This window comes from Rhynchophorus ferrugineus, unplaced genomic scaffold, assembly GCF_030347505.1.
Source record: "Rhynchophorus ferrugineus isolate W39M unplaced genomic scaffold, kcgeb_rfMv2 rfM9, whole genome shotgun sequence".
Lineage (NCBI taxonomy): Eukaryota > Metazoa > Arthropoda > Insecta > Coleoptera > Curculionidae > Rhynchophorus > Rhynchophorus ferrugineus.
In genome coordinates, this window is record NW_027472588.1 from 6,113,606 (window position 1) to 6,137,764 (window position 24,159).

The 24,159-nt window shown below is 32.9% G+C and overlaps 1 protein-coding gene across 6 annotated transcripts in view; it reads left to right on the forward strand.

Annotated features, from left to right (window-relative positions):
• The window catches only part of GckIII (Germinal centre kinase III), a 103,194-nt gene that overhangs the window by 66,037 nt on the left and 12,998 nt on the right, over positions 1-24,159 (forward strand). For 4 of the 6 annotated variants that reach the window (XM_076413219.1, XM_076413217.1, XM_076413218.1 and 1 more), the window contains exon 2: positions 15,181-15,700. The exons of the other annotated variants lie outside the window; for them this stretch is intronic. In XM_076413219.1, the coding sequence (XP_076269334.1) occupies positions 15,476-15,700 (225 nt within the window). In that variant the 5' untranslated portion in view covers positions 15,181-15,475. The remainder of the gene's footprint in view (positions 1-15,180; positions 15,701-24,159) is intronic. 6 annotated transcript variants of the gene reach the window in all.

Consider the following 24,159-nt stretch of genomic DNA (forward strand, 5'->3'; position numbering starts at 1 on the left):
TTCATTTCATTGAACTAAGATTTCTGGTACAGTTTCTAATATCTCCTCTAGGACAGGTCGCATTAGTTTAAACCGAGATACATCAGCTCGAGGTAAACATATGAGGGCGTACAGACCGTCTATCTTGTTACCGTTAGATATGAGCGCGTTATTTTATTGTCGGAGAATCCACCATTAAAAAAAAATTTAAACTAATGTATATATCTAATAAGATGATAAAAATCAGACCAGAAATAGAAATCGTTTGTTTTAATATCAGTAGAGTGGAGAATGTTCAATAACAAGTTTGTTTGAACTGCTTCTCTTTTCTTAATAACGTTCTAATATTTCATTTCATTGAACTAAGATTTCTGGTACAGTTTCTAGTATCTCCTCTAGGACACGTCGCATTAGTTTAAACCGAGATACATCAGCTCGAAGTAAACATATGAGGGCGTACAAACCGTATATTTTACACCGTTGATTGTGCACACTTTATTTTATTATCGGCGTATCCGCCATTTTTTCAAAATTCCATTTTTAAACGTATTTAGATTAACAAACATCAGACCAGAATTCGAAATCGTTTTGTTTTAATATCATTAGAATGGCGAACGTTCAATGACGAATTTGTTCTAGGTGCTTTTTTGTCCCCGGCGACATTCTAATATTTCGTTTCATTCAACTAAAACTTTATGACGTAGTTTCGTGTTTCTTGTAGCCGGGACAGATTAGTTTTATCTCGAGATCTGTTATTTGACCAAGTATGAAAGAATGTGTGATTGGAAAATATGCATATTGACGAGCGGATTATTTAAATTTAATATTACCCTTGAATTTTTGATGTGGCTCGGTTTCAGGTTGGAACTAACAAAAATGGAAGTATTTTCTCATGTTATTTTAGTTGAAATCGACGTTAAACTTTATAATTATTGTCAATTATAAGGTATTATTGACACTAATTAATTTAATATTATACATTTAGCATAATTACATATATCCTATACTGCAATTAATAATTCATTAAAGGCACTTTTGATGGGTATTTAATGACACGTCTTTCAAAGAAGAATATTGACCATTACTTTCCAACAACACTCAACCGTACTTTTCTTTGAATTATACATAAAAATTAAAAACCGGTGTTATCACTTCGGTAAAACCATCAAATAACATCAGGTGCTTGCGTGTATTTTATCAACTATATCTACTGGTGAAATGCGACGTATCAATGTAAAAAATTGATGAATAAGCTAAACTAACTGTTAAATTGGATACTTTTCTTACTTACAGTGATGCTGCTCCGTCATATCCCAATTCTCAATTTTTGTTTCAATGATTTTTTTTATTGTCATACTTATTCGACGAAAACCCAGCTCAAACTCTTAAGGAACTTTCAGACAGCTTAGCAGTTGAATTGTCTTGCACGATAAGGCTCTAAAAAGTGTGAAAATGAACCGATTATTGGATATCAACATCTTTTATTGACCTTCTTGCCAGAAAGATGGGGGAAATGTTATAAAAAAGAATATAAAATGTTGTTATTATTAACAAATATTGTAAAAAAAATCTCAATAAATACCCTTTTAAAACGGAACAAATAAACCTAATAAAAGAAATGTGAATGAATTCCCTTAAAATTAATTTAAATATTTCGATGTCGAGCAATATTAAATTATCATTTTTTTCTATAAATCTCATATATCTCTAACTAGAGGAGTACCCATACGATAAAAGTTTACCCAGGTATTAAGTTCTTTTGGATGATAATATAACTTGTTGTTTCCAAGAAACAGACAGAAGTATTCTTTATCTTACCGAAATATATTTCTTGAGCTACCTGGGTCTTTTCCTTTTGTATATGCATGTGAGTAGGAGATGAGTTTTATTCGATTAATCTTTAAATTTTGAAAATGAGTATATGTATATTTCTACCAAATTAAATTGGTGATTGGTGTATACATGTTTAAAAATATAGATGCCATTTGTGAAAAACTTCTGTGGCTTCTGATTGACAAATTAATCCACTTTTCACAGGCTTCTTTTATAATCAGATTTTTCTTTTAATTCCGTTGAGAGTTCTGCAGATTTTATTAATGAATAATATAATAATATGAATAATAATAATATAATGAATGATAACTTAATAGCTATGTATCGCAGATTCATCAGAAAATGTAGCCATAGTAGTAATTTCCTTTTGTGTTCTATATTTTATGTGTTCTATTCTGATATAAGGGAACAAGTAGTACTCAGTCTGGGTATCTATGCATCAGGGTACTACGTCGATAGATTCGTTACTTCCAGGGTTCAGTTTAATTTACACGTACCACATTGACTTAAATGAAAATGAAAACGTAGATTTTTTTCCATACACCTCATTTATATGCGAGCAAATATTTGTCAGTTTAATCCTGCAATTATATACATTTTACGTATAAGCCATTAAGAGATTTTAAAAATAACTTGTTTAATGCTCATTGTGTAGTGATGTTGTAGTAGAACACTACATACTTCTAACATTTGTATATTGGTAAGCTTTTGCCTTAGAAATATTTATTTTTAACTTGTATTTTGCGTAGCATATACACAGAGATGGTGACGTTCTTTAGATATAATATTTGGTAATGTAATCTTACATCAAACATTGTCTCACTTGAATTGCAAACCGTTAATGATATTACGTATTTTAAAAGCGGCGAAATCGCAGCACTGATTGTTAAAACCAGCTTAGTTTCAGGGACGTAGTGCGACCTTCTATTACACGATATTTTGAATACGTTTGATATGCAGAGACAAATTTCAATCGGCTAAATCACATTAGTATGAGATCCCATCCAAGCGCCGTTGTAATCGATGTATGTGGAGTAAGGACTAACGGGGAAAGATAAAGACATTCAGCAGAAACTGTTGAATTGACAAGCAAATCCGGTTTGGTAATATGAAATTAAACTTTTTTTGTAATTCAAAGATATATCTCCATGATAGCAGGCTTATAAATTAGTTTAAAAGGGAAATCGGTACAATGCATTTTATTCAAAGTATTGTGCATCGATAGCCGCTACTTTTTTCTATCTTTCGTGTAATTTACGGATTCCATCTCGAGAGAACGATGTGTCTTTTGAGACTATCCACGAATAGGCCCATTTTTTGGTTCTTAAGAAATAAAGCCCTACTCAGATAAGCCCAACTCCCATGTTGGAATAAGTAGTAATCAGAAGGAGCAAGGTCTGCAGAATACGGCTAGTGGGGTAACACTTCCCATTTTAACATTTCCAAATATGTTTTCACCTTTTTTGCAACATGGTGGAGAGTTGTCAAGTTGAAGAATAACATTGTCGTGTCTTTGTCCTTTGACAGTGCTTAACTGAAATATATCAGTTGTAGTCGCTAGCGATCCCCATTCATCGTTTCATCGAATAATTCCTTTAATTCCTCGTCTTCACTTTTTTTGCCTGTCCAGAATGCTCTTTATTTTCGGTGTCAAAATCAACACTTTTAAAACATCGAAAGCAGTATTCGCGTGTGGAAATCTATGAAGCATAGTTGCCATAAGCTTCACACAGTATTCGACGATCTTCAGTCGAACCCATGACTATCTCATAGCAGTAGGACTTAGCCATTACGGCTATCAAGCCGGTTGTGATATATTTCTACTGTAACGTCAAACCTCCTTGTTTATCATCCATCCTCATCAGAAAATAAACAAATAGAGTTATTGTAAATCAATTTTAAAGATTTCTTTTGTAAACCCAGGGCTTTCTCCACATTTGAATTCTTCGTTATTTTGTAGGAAAAGCTGCATGTAGGTTGTGTCTGCTCAAGAATCGATTTATTATTAGTCCTGATCGATTAACCATAAAAGTAGAAGTGTGATTGAGCCAAATTTATGTCACTTTTTACGGATTCAGCATGCATTATCATGTTGCAAGATCACTTTATCAGGTTTCAGCTTATGTAACGGTCTTTCTTTTAAGATTGGACTCAAACACATCAGCTACACCAATCACTATAAGTACTTTAAACAACGCTGGACTTTGTATCGTCACCATATTCATGTTAATACACCCGGTGGTTATCAGAAGTGTGTAGGCCGATTTTATATCCTAATAACTTGCATAGAAACTGATTAAATGGACCCAAGTCAAATATAGTTTCATTTCTCCATGGCCTATCAGCATTTATACCTCCTTACAATCAAGATTCAAGTTGTCCAAACTATCATAATGATAAATTTGGTTTTAGACTGATACTAATACTGATGGAAGATTGTTTTGTTAGTTTCCAGTTTATTACTTTCATCACACCATTAGAGATTAGTGTAAAGCCTTGTATTACCATCAAAACACAAAATTATATAATAAAGGGACCTTGAATGAGTTTGACACTTAAAGCTTCAATTATTTGGACATAGAGTTCAATTGATCTTGTAATATTTTACCAATATCAGCCACTTTTATAATTTCTATCAATTATTAATACATTTTTAATACTTTGGCAACATGTACCCTTTCGTAGACAAAGAAAAATTTAACATGACTACATAAAACTTCTTGAACCTGAGATGATATTCCCTTTTTGATTGACGGTTCATCGTCACAAATCACCACGACTTTGTTCGTCTTATTATATGAGTATCGGCTTTGATATCAGTCTTTCCATTATTATGAACAACAGTATTATTTTCTATTAAAAAGCAACCTTCATTCAAAGCAACATTAGTGCCACCTACAGCTCAAACGGCGTACTTAATAAGCGTTTTGTTATTATACACGTTTGTTAACAATAGTGGAATATTTGACTATGATAGTGAAATATTTATTCCACTACCAACAACTACTGTTTATATTAGACTATTACTGATTCCAATCGATCAATTTTCCCTTTTTTCCTTGCTGCAAACTAGCGACGGTTAAAAGTCGAAAGCAGAAACGAATACTTTGAATTAATTATTCACAATTTCATTTAATTACCTTTTTTTCCATCGTCGTTGATAGGTTCGCAATTTACGTAAACGCCAACGAAGGCGACCGTATAGGTAAGAAAGCGAGTGAAAACATTGAGATTTAACACTGCTATTTTTAATAAAAAGTAATATATGAGCAAAACCATAAAGCCTAGTATATAATGTAATGAGCAGCAGTCACTTTCGTATCAATTTCTAATAGAAATTTTAATGATTGGCGCTGGTGAGTTCAACGATATGGTACAAAGTAATTTTTCTGCCATGTTACGTGGTTAATTTATTGATTTCAAATGGTTTTACGATGTTTTTTTTTACACAAAACACGGCAAAAGCTTTAAATGCAGTAATTGTTATAGATTAATTTATTTAGCAATTTGTTCACTTCACATTACTGGTAATTCAAGTACAAATTATTTCAGTAACACTGACTATGCGTCTAGTGATTATAGAAGGTTCATCACTTGGTCCGCTGTCCCACTGACATAAAATCTTTTAAATTTGTTTTGTTAGTCAAGGAACATAGACACAACTTTTAAATCATGGAACTTTAAAAGACATGGAACTGAATCAACAATAGGCAATTACGCATAAGTATTTCCATTATAACAGGTCAATTGAAAAGTCCCTGGCCTACCATAGTAAGACACATTTTTTAGCAAAATTAGCTTTCTTTTCTTCTAAGAGCATTCTTTTGAGATCCAAGAACAAGAAATAGTCGCTGGGGGCCAGATCTGGAGAATACGGTGGATGCGGAAGCAACTCGAAGCCCAATTCATGGATTTTCGCCATCGTTTTCACTGACTTGTGACACGGTGCATTGTTTCAGTGACACAGCATTTTCGTTTTCTTCAAATGCGACCGTTTTTCGGCTATTTCGTCCTTCAAACGGCCCAGTAACGCTATGTAATAGTCGCTGTTGATGGTCCTTCCGTTTTCAAGGTAGTCAATGAAAATTATTTAGTAAAATTAACAGAAAATAATACAGATGCCATAACCTTGCCAGTCGACTGTTGCGTTTTTCTACGCTTTGGAGCGGGTTCATCGTTTGCAGTCCACTCGGATAACTGTCGATTGGACTTCGGAGTGAAATAATGGAGCTATGTTTCATCCATTGTCACATATCGACGCAAAAACTCTGGCTTGGTACTCTAGATCATCTTCAAACACTGCTCTTAATCATCAACTCGTCGTTGTTTTCGGTCAAAAGTGAGCTCACGCCGTACCCACTTTTCACAAAACTTTCTCATGCCCGAATATTCGTGAATGATATGATGTACACGTTCAGTTAATATCTTTAGAGTATCTGCTATTTCATTCAGTTTCAATTTACGGTCATTCAAAATCATTTTGTGGCTTTTTTTAAGTTTTCGTCGGTAACAACCTCTTTTGGGCGTCCACTGCGTTCACGGTATTTGCTGCTTATTTCACGACGTTTAAACTTAATCCTTGATGGTTAATTTTCCTAGGGCCGTGTCCGGAAACTCGGTATCAAGCCAAGTTTTTGCTTCAACTGTATTTCTTTCCTTTCCTTTTTATCCATTTTTTTTTCATAATAACAAAAGTTGCTTCACTCAAAATGCTATAATTCACAAACTAATGATCCGACAGCTGTCAAATTTATACACGCATCTTTTGAGGGTTAGGGCTAACTAAAAAACCTATAAGTTATTGAAATAATGTTTTCAGCGTTGGTCTGAATTATCAGTACATACCGAGATGAGAAGAGAAATAGAATAGAAATTGATAGTGAATCTTAGAGGTACTGTTAAAGATTTAATAAAATAACTTGTAGACTTACAATTTTACAATTATTTTATCATCAATATTTAGTAACATCAGATTATTAATTATTCTTTATGATGTCAAAGTATGAGTATCTAAACATAATTCTAGATGTTGAATAAAAATGGTAAACGCACATAAAGAAATATACTAAAAACCCACTAATATTCAATAAATTCACTAAAACATATTAACCAATTGAATGAAATTTCTAGTTTTCAATATAGAACTATTACGTCCCTCAAAATTAATTCACAAAATTAGAGTATCTATTTTCAAAACAATTGATCAGAAACAATTTCATGTTTGATTGCTTCTTGATGGGAAAAACACCGTTCAAGCGAATCAATCGCTTGAGCCGTGTTACCAACACTCCGCTCCATTATAAACAACAATAAGACGTAGGTTTGCTGACTCTTTTGGTCGTAGAGACACTGATAATTCAGAACGAAGTGGACATCCAAATGAGGTGGTAACACCAGAAAACATCAAAAAAATTCATAAGATCGTTTTGAATGATCGAAAAGTGAAGTTACGTGAGTTAGATAACATCGTAAAGATATCAACAGAACGTGTTAGTTTTATATAGCATGAGCATTTGAGTATGAGAAGGCTCTTGTTCAAAGTGGGTGCCGCGTTTGCTCACTCTTAACCAAAAACAAGAACGTGTCGATGATTCTGAACAGTGTTTGACCATGTTAAACCTAACAAACCGAAATTTTTGCGTTGATGTGTGACAATGACTGAAACATGGATCCATCACTTGACCCTGGAATCAAGACGATCGTCATCTGAGTGGACAGCAACTGGTGACAGCCTTATTTTGATGCAAAAGATAAATCGTTCTACAAAAGTGGTATTGAAATGTTAGAGCGACGCTGGAATAATTGTGTGGCTCTTGATGGAGATTACGTTGATGAATAAAACCAATTTTGAACAAAAAAAACGCGTTTTCTTTTATATGTATTTACTATTTATAGTATATTTTAAAAAAATATCGGTCAAAGAAAGTATCAGTATTTTTTCGGCATCCCTAATGTGCATTGGCTGTTTTATTGGATAGTTTATATGTTAATATTACAGGTAGTATCAGTGTCGCCAAAGATAACATGTGTAGGAACTTTATTCTCACGTTACTCCTCATACAAAGACGAACTAATTTGTGATCACTTGATGCTGTGTCGAAGTAAAACCGAAAATAAAACACTGGCAACCATTGTTTTTATTATTTCAGTTGAGTATTTTAGCTAACGGGTTGTCTGTCAGATTAAGCGATTTCGCCTTCGGGGCCAGGCCCGTACGGGAATTCTTCGGTCGTGAATCGAACGGTACCGCCGCGCCGTATTCGTGGACGTGTGCTTCGTGGCGCGTTCATCAACCAACCATTTAGTCGAAACTTTTTCCATATACATATTCTTCGCGCGACAACACCGCTAATAGAAACAAGACGATTAATTAATTATTACGTCGACCGTTATGTTGACATTCCCTAGTTCACGTGAACAATCGCTGTGTTGGTAAAGGTACCAGCGCTGACATCTTCAAACACGCGTAACTTATACGACAAAATTGGTTGTACAAAATACTCTTTTCTGGACAAACAAAATGATGTAACAGTCGTGTTTTTTCATAATAATGGAAGTACTGTTAACCAGACCATGTGGAATTGATCACAATAGGCAATAGATCTGGTGAATAGAGCACGTGACGTATTATTTCCCATTCATTGTTTTCCATTCTAGGTACTGTACAGTGTACTGCTTTACGCTTCTGATATTGCCCAAGTATTCGATAGTTAGGCGTTAAGGTTTAAAGCATAGGTTAAAATGCTTCTCTCTGACAAATATACAAAAATGTTAGAGTCATATATAACTGACTGATACTTCAAAATCAAACAAGAAGATGCCTATCCTCATTTAATAATATACAAGCAGGTGTACGACAGGGAAGTATATTGGGACCAGTTCTTTATCTGCTATATACTCGGGACATGCCTACATTCAATGAAAATGTTGTGCTACATTTGCATATGATACTGTAATCCTAATCCTTCGGAGGTAACGAGACTGAACCAACTGAAAAGTCACAAAAAGCTATTGCGTAAATACAACGCTGGACAGAAAAATGGCGCATCAAAATAAATCAGTGCTTATTGATTTGACCACCTTGATGTTAAACTCCTGCCGCAGCCGCATGTTAAGAAAAAATGCAAAGAAATCATTCTGAAGTACAAAAAAAATGTACTAGTTATTGGGTAGATATTCAGCCTCGTCAGTACATAATAAGCTTTTATTTTACCAACAAGTCTTGAAACCAGTGTAACTCTGGAGTTGTACTAGCGAAAGCAATAGAAATATCATTCAATGATTACAAAACAAGGTACTCCGAGGTAGCTGTATCGACAATCTGAATAAGGACCTGAAGATAGAAACTGTCGATAACGTTATCAAGGACCAAGCCCAAAAATATGGATAGAGGCTCCATCAGCACATCAGTGTTGAGGTTTTCCAGCTCCTAGATAATGATGGGCTTAGTTAAAAGAGAGTAAAACCATTTGACCTAGTTTAACGAAGTAATTTTAAAACCGTAGCAAATTAAGATAAAAACAAATAGCTTATTAGTGTTAATTTACTAAATAATTTTCATTGACTACCTTGAAAAAGGAAGGACCATCAACAGCGACTATTACATGGCGTTATTGGACCGCTTCAAGGACGAAATCGCCGAAAAACGGCCCCATTTGAAGAAAAAGAAAGTGCTGCTTCACCAAGACAATGCACCGTACCAAAAATCCGTGAATTGGGCTTCGAATTGCTTCCTCATCCGCCGTATTCTCCAGATCTGGCCCCCAGGGACTATTTCCTGTTCTCAGATCTCAAAAGAATGGTCGCCAGGAATTTTTTCGAATTTTCGTCAAATAAAGAGGTGAAGAATGAAGAGAGAATCACATGTACCAATTTTAGGCGAATAAATGTAGAATAAACACTGATATTCGAATGAGATAAAATTGTATCCATTGAATTGGTTGCTCTAACGAATGAATGAAGATCACGGCCAAGCCGATATGGTTATGAAGACAGAAGAGGAATCGGTTAACTGTAATAGCAACAATCTCATTACTTTATATCGGCACGTTGTAGTACTCTATTGAATAATACCTTGATTTCGTCACCGATCGTCATTTACAATTACTTGCAGCATTTTTTACTGATCGGCAATTGCGACGAGTTCACGCGACCCAATTCCGGTGGCAATTCGAGCCAGTCATTAGAGATAAACTCGTACCGTTAGTTTACAGAAAATAACACAGTACGGCCTGATAAATCTGCTTAACCAGAATGGATATCTAGCGATTGAACTGTTAGTGGTCCAGTGACTGGACTAAAATCTTCTTCACTGAATTGTATTTGTTCGTTCGGTTACCATACCGTATAGTATAGTTTTTTTGTGTAAATATTCAAACAGTCAAAATGATGGGATCTACCAATCTAGATAGCTTGGGGAAGGAGCTTCTATTTTTAACCGACCTCAAAAAAGGAGCAGGTTCTATGTTCGGCTGTATCCCATTGGAACAAAGTTATGATCTGATGGGCGGAAGGGGGGAAACCTTCAAATTTCAATGGCACGTACAAAGTTTTCACATATTTTTTATCTAAAATAATCAGATATTGGTGTATAATGTTATTACTGAACTGATGTGACGAACAGTCGGAAGTAGTTCAGTGTAAAAGTCAATCAGTTTGCTTTTGAAGCACTAACTATATCATACTAGACGTGGTAGAAACGCTGTAAGCGTTGAGCTCACACGCGGAGGTCGTGCATTCGATTCCCAACAGGGCAGCAACCTTTTTTGTTCTAGTTTGATTGGAACATTTATCAAATCACCTAGACTAAGTAGCGGACCCCAGGACCTGAAACATTCCTTATTTTCAATTATTGTTTCTTTATTCCTATTTTTTCTCATACGGGCTGTACTTTTACATGGGCTATCCATTGTAATACTTAATAAAACAACTGCTTTATGTATTGAATAAATATCTAACACTAAAAAGAGAACAACAAAATATTTGAAAAAAAAATACTTCAAAAAAGTAAATAAGGAACTCACAGAAAAGTAAAAAATAATTAAATTTAGATTTTTAACACAAAAACAGTATTTAAATAATGTACATAATAATAGTTGTAATAACTAAATAAAAGTAAACAAAAACCTTATTTAACCTATCTACTACACGTATTTTATATTCTACTATATACACACGATTTAACTTAATAATTAATTTATAATACAAAAATAATAATATAATAAGAGTTTTGTTAAAAATGTTTAGGTGGATACATCCGTTCATGCATCAGTTCAAATTTCACTAACTGAGCTTCTTAATTGAACGTTAAAACCAATTTTGTTGTAGCAGAATTAACGTTTTTCTTCGCTTGAATATGAAAATGCGTTTATAGGCTCCGAAGAATTGGTTAATCTCATCTCCCTGCGTGAAATTTTTAGAGATTGGCACCGCGTTTGAAAGCGAATTATATCGATTTTATGTTCTCTCTCGCCACTTCAACAACGCTGCGTTTCTGTGTGTTCTTTTTTTTTCTGTTATTGTTCGAATCCGAACTGCTGTATGCTCCAATAAACCTTAATAGCTTGGCGATGAAAGTCGTCGCCGTGCTTTAGCAACGCTCGTTTTTCTCCTCTGTAAAATATATTCAGTTACCTTCTCGCTGTCAGCCGAACAACACAAGAAAAACGACAACAGTAATTATTTATATCGGGATGGTGGGATTGAGATTGCCTTTCTAAATTATTTAAATCTTAACAGGTCGTTCCCCATCTCGCTTGGTCCCATCTTTGAATTTCATTTACGTCCCTTAAGTGGTTTTTTATGGTTTGAGAGGATAATCTTACGTAAGACATTCGAGCTTAATCATTCTTTAATCTTAAGGATTCGATAAGCGCTCCATACTAACATACACTCCATAAAAATCAAAGTTTTATTGTGAAATATCGGTACAGTATGTTTTATTCAAAGTATTGTTCATTTCATTGTATAATATCGATCATTTTCCTCTCCAGTCCTAATTTTCACCAAAAAAAATTTGTTCATAATAGGGGAGAAAAATCCCAAGAAAAAGTTCGACACTTCACTTCAAAGACCTTAAGTCTTAATATGAATATATTCTTCATTAAACGGACAACGGGGAAGGCAAGAATCAGAAATTTAAAATTCGATATTCTATTTTAAAATCATCGATATTTTTCGGTAGTCTGAAATAGGGATGTTGAAACATGTCGATATCTTTGTTGACCGAGATTTTTCGATACATCACTACATAGTATAAAACAAAGTCGCCTTTTCTGTCCCTATATCCCTATGTGCGCTTAAATCTTTAAAACTACGCAACGGATTTTGATGCGGTTTTTTTCAATAGATAGAGTGATTCAAGAGGAAGGTTTATATGTATAATACATGCATAATATACTAAGGCAACATTGCTAATTTTAGAGGTTTCTAACGTGATGTCGTAAATTAACCTATTTTTTTAGCTATTTAAGCTATTTTAAGCAATACGGCATTAATCCTTATCGAATTAAGTACCTTAAATACAGTGTGCAATTAATATAGATCAATATGGTTCCTTACAGCATGTAAATTAAACAAATATTTTCGGAGATATTACAAATTTAAAATTTGCTTTTAAAAATGTGTAATGTAATAAAAATTGTATGAATTTAAATATTCCAAAGATAGCAGGAAATCTTCATAGTAAGTATAGGGGAAGAGGAATTGTTTTACTCCAAATTTAATGCGTGCAGGCCAAGGGCAGTAATGAATGAACCAAAAATACTGGATCGATTTTAATCATGTTTTCATTGAGTGACATAGGCATATATATTTTATGCCCGTGCAAAGTCGGAGCGGGCCGCTATGTTTTTATATACAACGTTCATATTTTTTCTGTAGTGTATTTAATTTAGTATCAACATTGCACCCGTGCGAAACCGGGGCGGGTCGCTAGTTTTCAATAAAAGACAAATGAAATTAAAAGAAAATGTTTTGGTGCTTAATTTTGAAGATTTATTAAAAACATCGATATTTTTAAAAATATTATTATAGATATTTTTCTTTATTAGGGATGCCGATAGAATATCGATATTTTTAGGAAAAACTATTATTTTTATGAAATATCGATTTTTTTGTATTGCCTGTAAAAAAAATCGACATTTAAAAATAAGTGTTCTTTTATTGTTTGGGAGGACAATCTTATATAAGACATTCGAGGATTCGACAAGCGTTCCTTTTCCATAAAAACCAAAGCTTTATAGTGAAAAATCGCTAAAATGTGTTTTATTCAAAGTATTGTTCATCGATAGTCTTACTTTTCCCCATTTTTCACGCAAGTTACGAATTCCATCTTGAAAGAACGATGTATCTTTTAAGGCTATCCACTAATCGACCCATTCTTTGTTTTTGAATCTTCATAAAAATGAAGCGCTGCTCACACAGGTCGCGACTGATATAACGGAACAAGTAGTGATCAGAGGTCTGAAGAATACGGTGGGTGGGGTAGCATTTCCCCATCCATATATTTCCAAGTATGTTTAATTTATTTAATGCCTTCAAATCTTCGTCTTCAGATTTTGTTAGCCGTCCAGAACGTTGTTTGTCTTCGGTGCCAATATAACCACTTTTAAAACGTCAAAACCAGTTTTCACATGTTGAAATCGATGGAGCAGGGTTTCCGTAAGCCTCACACAGCATTCGATGACCTCCCGTAAATTCGATTCACTCTGTACAAATTCAGACGTTTCTTCGCATCAAGTTCGCACTTCGACGACATGATACACTGAAAAGTGAAGCCAAAAGTATCAGGGATGCTTCAAGATAAAGTTAGTTACAAATGTACCCGATGCAATTTACCACACAATCTGTTGTAAATCAATTAAAATTAATTTATTGGGCTGATATTAGATATGTACTTAACTTTGCAGATTCAGCAAATGCATTTCATATTAAAAATCTAATTTTGGAAACAGTGCTCATAAGCTTGTATGACCTTGTCCCATCTCTCAGTTAAAATACAATTCCAGACAAATGATCCAGCTCTTTGAACTGTTTATGTAACTAAAGCGTTATGGGGTCAAAACTTTGGAAGATGACCCTCCATCCTACGTTCGAGAAGGCCCTCTAACTCAAATGAACAACGTGAGATAATTCCCCGGTCAGTAGATAGATGTTCTATTCTATTGCTATTTCTGACAACAGCCTTAATGTTATGTTCTAAACAGCTTTTTTGATTTGCCATTTATTCTGACTAAATATTCCATAATCTATATATATATATATATATATATATATATATATATATATATATATATATATATATATATATATATATATATATATATATATATATTAACTTGAAGCGTCTTTTTTATAAAAGTGGTTTATTTAAAATGAAATTGAACCAATTATTGTTGAGAATAGTTAGGCTTAAAAATTATTGAAATTATCTTAGAAAATTAACTATTTTCAGTATAACTTTCGTTAAGCTCAACACATTTATTCGAAGGCCTGCAACATACTCCTCTACGGTACCTAATTACGTCTTCGTATGATAAAAATCGTTTTCAACAAAACCATTTTTCTAAGTGTGAGAACAACCACAACTCAGTGGGAGTTAAATCTGGCGAATAAGCTGGAAAGTTTTCAACATTCGTACTTTAATTCATTGGGTGAATTTATTTTCTTGTCAGATTTGAGATGTTCTAGTAACAACATTTCATTTGTATGATAAAAAGCTGACGCTTTTTTGGTTTTGAATGGCTTGTTCAAAGAGTCAGGTTTACACTACTCTATTGCTATAACGTCACTTTAAAGATCTTAAGTCTTGATATCGATATATTCTTCATTAAACGGACAACGGGGATGGGGAGAATCAGAAATTTAAAATTCGATACTCTATTTTAAAACTATCGATATTTTTCGGCATTCCTTAAACGGTAGCCTAAAATAGGAATGTCGCAAATTATCGATATTTTTGTTGACCGTTATTTTTTCAATAAAGAGAATTAATTTCAATTAAAAGAAAATATTTTGGTACTTAATTTCGATGATTAATTAAAATTGTCAATACTTTTTAAAATATCATAAAGATATTTGTTTATTAGGGATGCCGAGCGAATATCGATATATTTCTCGACAATATATCCCTATGCCGCCGTCCATCGGACCTCGTAAAACATCATCTATTTTAAAGCACTGCTGCTTGTTGAAATCACTCATTCAAACATTAATACAACACACCGAAAAACTTGAATAAGCATACAATGCAATTACTTAATCTATCGATTCGAAATACCCCCGTGGCGGAACGACAAACCTCAACAGGCATTCAAATCGAATGATCTCATTGTCGTGACTAATCACACGGATTCCTTTTATTTTTAGATAGCAGGTTGCCGCTTTTGTTTCGTCCTTTTTTTAATGGAACCCGCTCTCATCCCATCCTAGATAAGGTCTCGCTGATATCTCGACATCGAAGCGAGCAAATGCGATAAGCGACGGGAGACGACGACAGCGCGTAATAGTATCGTCGATTGTGTGTCGGTGTGGGTACCGTACAGGCAACGATAGTGAAAGTCGAAGAACATGAAGAGCGCGACCTACCGGCCGAATCAGAGGCGTGCATAGTGTTGTTTTGGTTCTTCTCGTAGTACCGTTAGTAGTTGCAGGCAAGAACACAATGTGGAGTTCGGCTCAGAAGAGTACCGCCATATCCCGTCATCCCTCCACTCTGGAACCGCTGAATCTCGGTGGAGGCGGCGGCGGGTTCCTCGGCGGGAACAAGAAATGGACCAATCGCCCGGCCTCGTGGGCAGCGCCGGCCAACATCACCATCTTTCCCCACGAACGGAACGGGCACAACGTGCAGCCCATGAACGGCAGAGGCGGCAGAGATTTTGCCTCTGTAAGTATCAAAACGTCCGTCCACAAGCAATCGTAGGACTTAACACGCTCTGACATTATCTCGTCTATACATAACTGGATTTTCCAGGCCGGCATAAATAATCAATATATTACTCGTCATTCGCATCACATACACGAATATCTCACAGTCGTTCTTATCGTCGAGATTCTTTTTATTGTGTTTTCTGTTCTAAAACGTCTTTTTGGTAATCGGTTTCCTTATTTGGGCATAGTTTGATTTAGTTATCTCTCTTTTTATCATCGGGCATTGTTTCGAATTTGACGAAAATAAAAATGATAAAACGTTTGCTTTAAGTGCAGTACTTGTAGTGTTTTTATACAGTTACTATAATTAGTAAAAGACACAGGATTCCTTGTTAAATGATAAATGAGATAAATGAGATGAGATGAGAAAGATTATATAATGTTAACTTTGTTTACATTCATTGTTTCTTCCATATAAAAGGTGAGCTTTACCAGGAATCGTTCATTTCTTACTCGACAATTCATCTAGAATCAGAAGAATTACACTTGCTGAATCCTGGTACTATTCAGATCCGTCAATAACGTCCCAAAAATGTATAGAAGGCTTATTTCACGGTAATTATTACCCTCTTGACTGTCTTTTTCTAAATACATTCGAAGGATGTTCAAATTTATCTGAGCACAATATGGAACTATTAAAATATAATATACGCATAAACCAATTCTCCTATTCATTTGTGTATCAGCAGTGTTTCCACTAAATTCACGGGCTTGTCATCACTGCCGCAAAAGACCCATCGCCTCTGGAAGATCTCAATTTTTAAACTGTCCAAATCTGAAACCAGTAAATTGAGCGATAGGATATTTTAGATTTTCTAATGCAATAACCAGTAAAAAAATTAAATTTATATCTGATAACAAAAACATGTATTTTGAATCAGAAATCCACCTTGTATTGCAAAGAGAAGCACTAGGAAAGTTATTGCTTTATTCACAGCTATAATGATGAGGTAGAAGGATGGATGGATCTTCGTGAAATTCGATGGCCCCAACAGAAAAAAAATCATTTCACATCCATTCACACATTCCATTTTCACAGGAAAAAATCTAAAAACATTGCAAGATTGCATGAAAAACAACATCATATATCCAGACCTCAATGTGTTCGAAACCTTGAAGAACAAATACAAGACCACTACAGTGTTGGCCCACTTTTTTTTGTTTTTTCTGACAATAGATATGACATAAAATCTTATATCCGTGTCTAAATAGGTTCGAACAGTCGAAGAACAAATGCAAAATCACTACTGTGTTGGAATACTTCTGTTTATTTTTTGACAATAGTAATGACATCAACATTATAGTGTTTTACGAAAAATATTATCGTATATCCAGACATAGATATGGGCTAAACATTGAAAACTAAATGCAGAATCACTACAGTGTTGGGACATTTATTTTTAAAATATTTTAAAATGACGTTTAGATAAACATTTTAAAGCTTTATGAAAAAACAGTATCATATATCCAGGTCTAAAATATGTTCGAGTGACTGAAAGGCAAATTCAAAATCACTACAGTGTTGAGATACTTATTTTCGTTAAATATATCAAATAAATCAAAACAATTGTTGGTATTATATAGTGTTGCTCTCTATTGGTATACCCTTACTGATTAATATTGATAGATAAACCATACATCAGTATTGACTAGTTCATCTAGCAATCAGTGATCAATGTGAATTTTGTATCATTAATTAATTTCGGTTCTATTCAATCCAAATCTGATAAATTAGCCATGCTTGAGTTAGTTCGACTTTCTCTAAATTACCGGGTGTTGTATTTATTACTGAATATTATATTTAAAAAATGCTTGCATGTTCAATCTTAATTAAATAATAATTCTTTACTCAAATCAAAGAAATCTTTACTTAATTAGTGTACTATTTTAATGAATTTTACTAGAAACATCTGTTTATTAAGCTTTGTCTTCGTACGTACCTTAAGAAATTCTTTAAGACTTTAGTCATCAGTATATGTACTTGATAATAGTGATTCATTCTGTAATTTTTTCAAAATAAGAAACAACTTCAATAATTATCTCAATATTGAGCCAAATCTCCTTCCTAAGAGCATTTTTTTGATCTCTGCAAAGAACCAATAATTACTGGTGCTGAGATCTGGACTATAATGTCGATGACAAAGCAATTAAAAGCCTAACTGGTTCAATTTGATCATCATCTTCATATTTCATACTCACCTAAAGTTATTTCATTAAAACCAATATAACTTTTAAACGAGAGGACAACAGTGTATCATTTGATAAAAGAAGAACCTATTGGCGGGCCTCTAAAGACACATTTTAAATTAGGTACCTCAACTGAAAACGGAAATATGTTTTACTATCACAAAAACTCAACTTTCGGAGGCAATAAAACACATTTTGATATCCACGCGAAATCTGAATGTTTTGATACAATTCTCCGCATATTTTCAATGGAATAAATGTTAAGAGAAAGTCACTTACAACATAACCGTATAAATTGTAACATTGGATTGTATTATGTAAGTTCATTAATACTTACTAATTAGGGAGTCATTCGGTTATACTGAAATAGAGGTTTGTTATTTTTCATTAGAAAACTGCGTTTAATATAGAAGTGCATTATGTTAGAAACTATTTTAACAATGTAATATCAAATTTAATGAGTAAATGGTATAATTAAGATACCAGATTGTAGCTGAAATGGAATAGATACGTTTTTATTCATCAAATATTTACACTAAACTACGCATATCGTATATCAAGGTTGTACAGCCGTTCTCAACAATTCTACATTTACATTATTATCGGAATGTTGTTAACCAACCAAGAAAAGTGGTATTGTATAATTGATGAGATTATATTGTTTTTTTTTTCAAGTCTCATTTTACTACTAGCTACTGAAGAAAAAAATATTCGAATGATAATTTTAAAAAATATTATTCAAAATGTTATCAATCGCCAGCTAGTACTTTTTACCAACTTTCGGATAATCGAGCCCGAATCATGCATCTATCTCCATGCAGCTCAACAAATAGAAAATAACAATCAAACGGAGTAAAATCTGGAAATACGATGAGTGGGTTAAAACTAGCGTTGGGAACTATCGACTGAAAATAGTCGAAACAGTCGATAGTCAAAAAACTAGCGACTAAAAATAGTACTATTTTCAGTTAAATGCATTCGGATTATTCAAGTCATTTTTCCGTCAATACATTCATAATTTTTACTTGTGCATCCTTAATTTACATGTTTCGTTTTTCCCTTGAAAATTACCTCCTTTATCCACTACGCCGTCTTTTGTAAAACATTCAAAATAAATTCCAACACACAGTTGCATCAGCAACTTTTATAGTCTCTTTTATATATGCCACTGATATTATTCTACATAATCAAAGCTTGATGTATATTTTCACTAGCAACAACAAAATTAAGGTTGAAAATGCACATAACACATATTTTAAAAGAAAAATTAAGGATTTACTCACAAGATTCCTTTATAAAGCCTTGACTGAAGCCAAAGGCTGAAGTTTGATTGAGAAATAACAAATCAATTATCAAAGAGAATAATTAAAAATTAAAGACAAACTACTATTGGTAAGTCTACAATAACAATGAAAAAGAAGCAGAACATTCACAGTTTATTCAAATAATGTCCCAGGTGACACAATTGAAAAACAAAATAGTTTCTATATTCGAATATTTAGAAGCGTTTAAAAAAAACCAGTGATTCTGTTCTTGAGAATGTTTTCTGGAATATAACCAAATCTAAATCTCACTAACCCAAAAGAAAATCAGTGTAACATCATAAAAAATAAAGAATAAAGCAGGGAAGTATACCAACGAGGATAATTGGAAGAAATAACCATAATAGTTAAAAGAAGATATGTAATAAAAACTGTTATAAAAATGAACAAAAGGACAACAATTGAGACTGAGGTGATATGATGAAGAAAGAGGCTTTCTCTTGTTTTGTTTTTTTGTCTAGTTTTCTCATCCAAAAACAGAGTTAAAAATATAAACAGTAAAGAAACGAAAATAACAAATTTAAATATCTAGGAACTGTACCAATAGGAAATATAAGATAAAATAAAAACAAACAAAAGATTATCGAAGAGTAAACATGCCAAGAAAGACAAAATTAAAAATCCATAAAATTTTAATAAGACCAATATTTAACCTATAGTGCAGAGATAATGATTAACTATTATTCCACAAGAGTTGGAGGAGGTCGATACAAATTAAAAATGAGCTTGAAGAATAGATATAGTACGATAAATAAAACAGCAATGACGAAAGAGACTAGAATTTATTAGATTGCATCAGAAAGAGGAATCAAGAACTGGACGGAGACTGATTTACTTCAAAGGTTGTAGAAATATTCAGGGTGTACAATCTAACATTAATTCATTCGACTTTAACAGTATTAGTAGTTTTGATATATATGTTTTTGTTATACCTAATAATAAAAAATATATTTTCGGTTCTAAGAAACTGAGGAATGTTTATTACAACACACGCATTCGGCATTATCGTTATAGCTTACCACTGAACGTTGTTTTGTGTGTAAAACTGTTTTTATCAATATTTGCACGAATTACGACAAGGTCAGATAACTCCCTAATGAGCTGTGTTACAGCTGGTAGTTCGAAACCGGTGGATATTGTTCTATGACTCACGTGTAGGATAGAACTATTTTTTTAGTGCGTATGAATTTTTAAAAAATATATATTAAACTTTTCATAATTAATAGACTTTCATTATATTATTAATTCATTTATAATATAATTCATTCATTATATTATTAATACTTGACATTTAGAATATATAGAAGACATTTAGAAATCTACGCGTAAGCGTGTAAGTATTTGTGACGTCGAAACATTACAATGTTGCCGCATCAACTCTGAGTTTTAGTTCAATTTGACTTTGACATACAAGAAAATTCTAATCTAAATAAAATAATTGAACAAAAATGTTATCAAATATAATTTATTTTAACATTATAGTACATCTAATACATATATTATCGAAGGACTTAAAACTACAATTAAGAACACGAGTATAATAGTTTGTAGGTTAGATTTGTTTTGTTTACATTGAACTCTTTTCCACATCATCCATGAGTTAGAGTTTCTAGGCGCGTTTTTTTTTTATGTAGTGTTATCCCCCTGGAGGCCTAATACACCTAATCAACAATTGTATATCTGAGAAACGTATTTTACTTTCATTCGAGAGCATATTTACTTTTTACGTTTAGTTCTTGTTTCTTTCGATGGTGTGTTTACTTGTCAAGTCATCTTGGTATCACTGTATTTTTATTTCTTCTGCTACTACCTGTGTACACCATTCTTAATAAAATTAATCACTGAATTCTGTCTAGTGCCTTTACCATATCTACAAAACCTTTAGTATTCATTATCTCCTTATACGTTCTAACCTAATGCTTATGTTTAATTTTGAACAATTACAATCATATCTGTGCACACAAATCTTTCACGCCCTACAATACCACTCTCTATAATTATATTCAATTAATTATGTGCATACCTTTAGTTGTTTCCACTCTCATCACTCTGTCTCAGGAATTTCCAGCATTGCACAGCATTATCACATATCTTGAAAGTTTCCTTCAGTAACTTTCACTTTACTACTCACTGTCCAATTGAATCACTGAGCTGTCAATTTCTAATCTGTCTAAAACGTGTTTAAGATTCAACCATTTATCAATTACTTCCTCTGTATGTCTTATCGAGTTCATCCAAACCGAAGGTGTTATGGTTGACAATGCTTCTTTCCACATATCCAAACAGTTTTTGATAGAATATCCTTCTCAACCAGCAATATATCTACAATTAACTGTTAATAAATATAATGACCAACAAAACCCAATTGAATACTATTGTAATTTTTACCTTTTTCCATCAATTTTTATTGACTTTACACTTTTTGTGTTACTGTCTTGCCAAGAGGGCTCCAATGAACCATTTTGAAATATTCAAGTTTCTTATATTATTTTATGCCATTAATTGAATTCTTTTAAGGTAATGTCTGGAAGTTCCATTAAACCTCTCCGAGGGTTTTCTTCACACCATTTAAACCCTATGCCCTGTAAGACTGTATGAAAGGGTGTCTTACATCCCTCAAAAAGCTGCATGTCCCCAATTCTTTTATGTATACTTCCCAGAGAGACAATTTTCTCTAAAATAATGTTATTAAATTATGTTTATATCCATAAAATAGTTTGTGTACTTCCTTCATTTCGTATATTTGATCTCGAATAGAGCCAGTGTCAAGATTCGTCACCCACTTTGTATGTAGACGGGTTTTCTTGGGTGAATCTAACGTATTATTCCTCATTTTGTAAGCGATGCTACTCACAATACCCACAGTAATATTTAGCACTGCAGCGACCCGCTAAAACACATTTTCAATAAAATTGTAGGGACTTATGTTATTTAATATCATCAATAATTAATTACTCCGTTATCTCATTCCTTTTTCATCAATTTGTGACCCTGAATGTCTATTGTTTTCGACATTTTCAAACAAAGTAATATGATATATTACGGAGCGACTTAAAATTTATCAAAATAAAGGGCTAACATAATATTTGCCGGTTTATGACCTGTAATAATTATAACTAATATTTTGAATCATTTAGCCTACATCTGACAACCGGACGGCGACCAGTTGTCAGACGTATGCAAAATTCTTGAAAACAATGGTGATAAGAGCTTTTAACTCTTAAGAATCATAGATGAAAGAAGAATATGAAAAATATGCAACATGTAATATTAGGCCTAACTACTAATTTTATAAAATGGGTTGGGATTTTTTTGTTTTCAAGGCAACATTATTTATATAAATTTAAATTTCAAACACTAATAAGGGAACCAGCTTTGTAGGCGACAGAACGGTCCTACTACTGTTGCCATAGCTGTCGATTCTTCTGAAATGACCTTTACATTGGCCACTCGCCAATCGGAATTGGGAACTTATTTTAGTCCAATCCAGATACACCCTAGTTAGTAAAAAAGGCACTCGAGGATTGGGTCAACGAATAACCTTTTCTTTAGAATATTCTACTGACTGTTAAGTTTCACGCACTCACTATAATATGGCTTCATTGAATAAGTATTACTGACGATATAGGACTTTAAAACCATCTATTAGGAAAACCGAAATTACTTTTCCCCAACTCAATATAATTTTTTTCTGATATCAAAAGAATTATATTTTTCTTTTATATTTTTCGACTGTTGTTTATTATTATGTGTATATGTATTTAAAAATAAATAAACGATACTCTTTCGACTCTCTCTACGAGATCCTACAACATTTCTCCAAATATAATTGTAACTAGGCAAATTTACATTACTTTATATATTTACTCCTGAAATAATTTAAAAATATATTCCGAAATATGTTATTTTTCTTGAACATGATGAGTTCGTTGAAATATATTAATAAACTTTTTCTGTAAATATTTAAATGACTACTGTTTGTTTATCATATAAATCCAGTGTGTTATTTTTTTAGACAAGTTACTATCTCTAAATAAACGAACTCGTTGGAGACGTACTGATAAAATTTTCAGTAATTATTTTAAAAAGCTGAAACAATTTTGGGGTATATCGCATTATTGACGGTGATGTTTATCCGGACTTATTTTTAACTTGAGTGAGTTTACATTATTTTCTTATATTTTTATCAGAAATAATTGGTATCTGAAAGTAAATACAAATAAATGTTGATTTATTTGGAGTTTGTTTCTATCCACTGAATCATCGCGCTATCTGTTTTTTAATGTGTTTATATCATACAATTCCAAAGTGTATCATTTTATATATTACGTAAAATTATTTCTACGATCTCTAAATATGTGAGCTTGTTGGAAAACGTTGATATGCGATGTTTTCACTTAATATTTATTAATGATAAGGCTATAACAATTATCCTAAAAGACAGGTAGCATAATATTTAACGCCTTGTTTAAGGACTTTATATTAAGATGATTTTATAGTAAAAAAATATAAACAATTCAATCTTTATAGCAATTTCAATATAATAGTTCGTCTATTCATATATTAGGTCATGATTATAATGGTTACAATCAATCACAAACAACTGTTAGCAATAAAATTCCAAAAAGCATTGTCTGTTGGACACTTAATATTTTAAATTAGCCTCAAATAATTATCATAACAGTAATCTAATCTAGCAAACATCATACTTATATATAATATAGAATTATTAATAACCATGCGTCTTCATTATTTTAAGTAAATACTGAAAACAATCGATCAATATTCTATTGTCATCGGATTCTAAGGTTTCTTCTGTCTATTTTAATTGGATTTAAGGCGGTTCGCCCTAATTACAATAAAACAGAGGTTCTTTACAATGGAGCGGTAAAAATGTCAATACAAT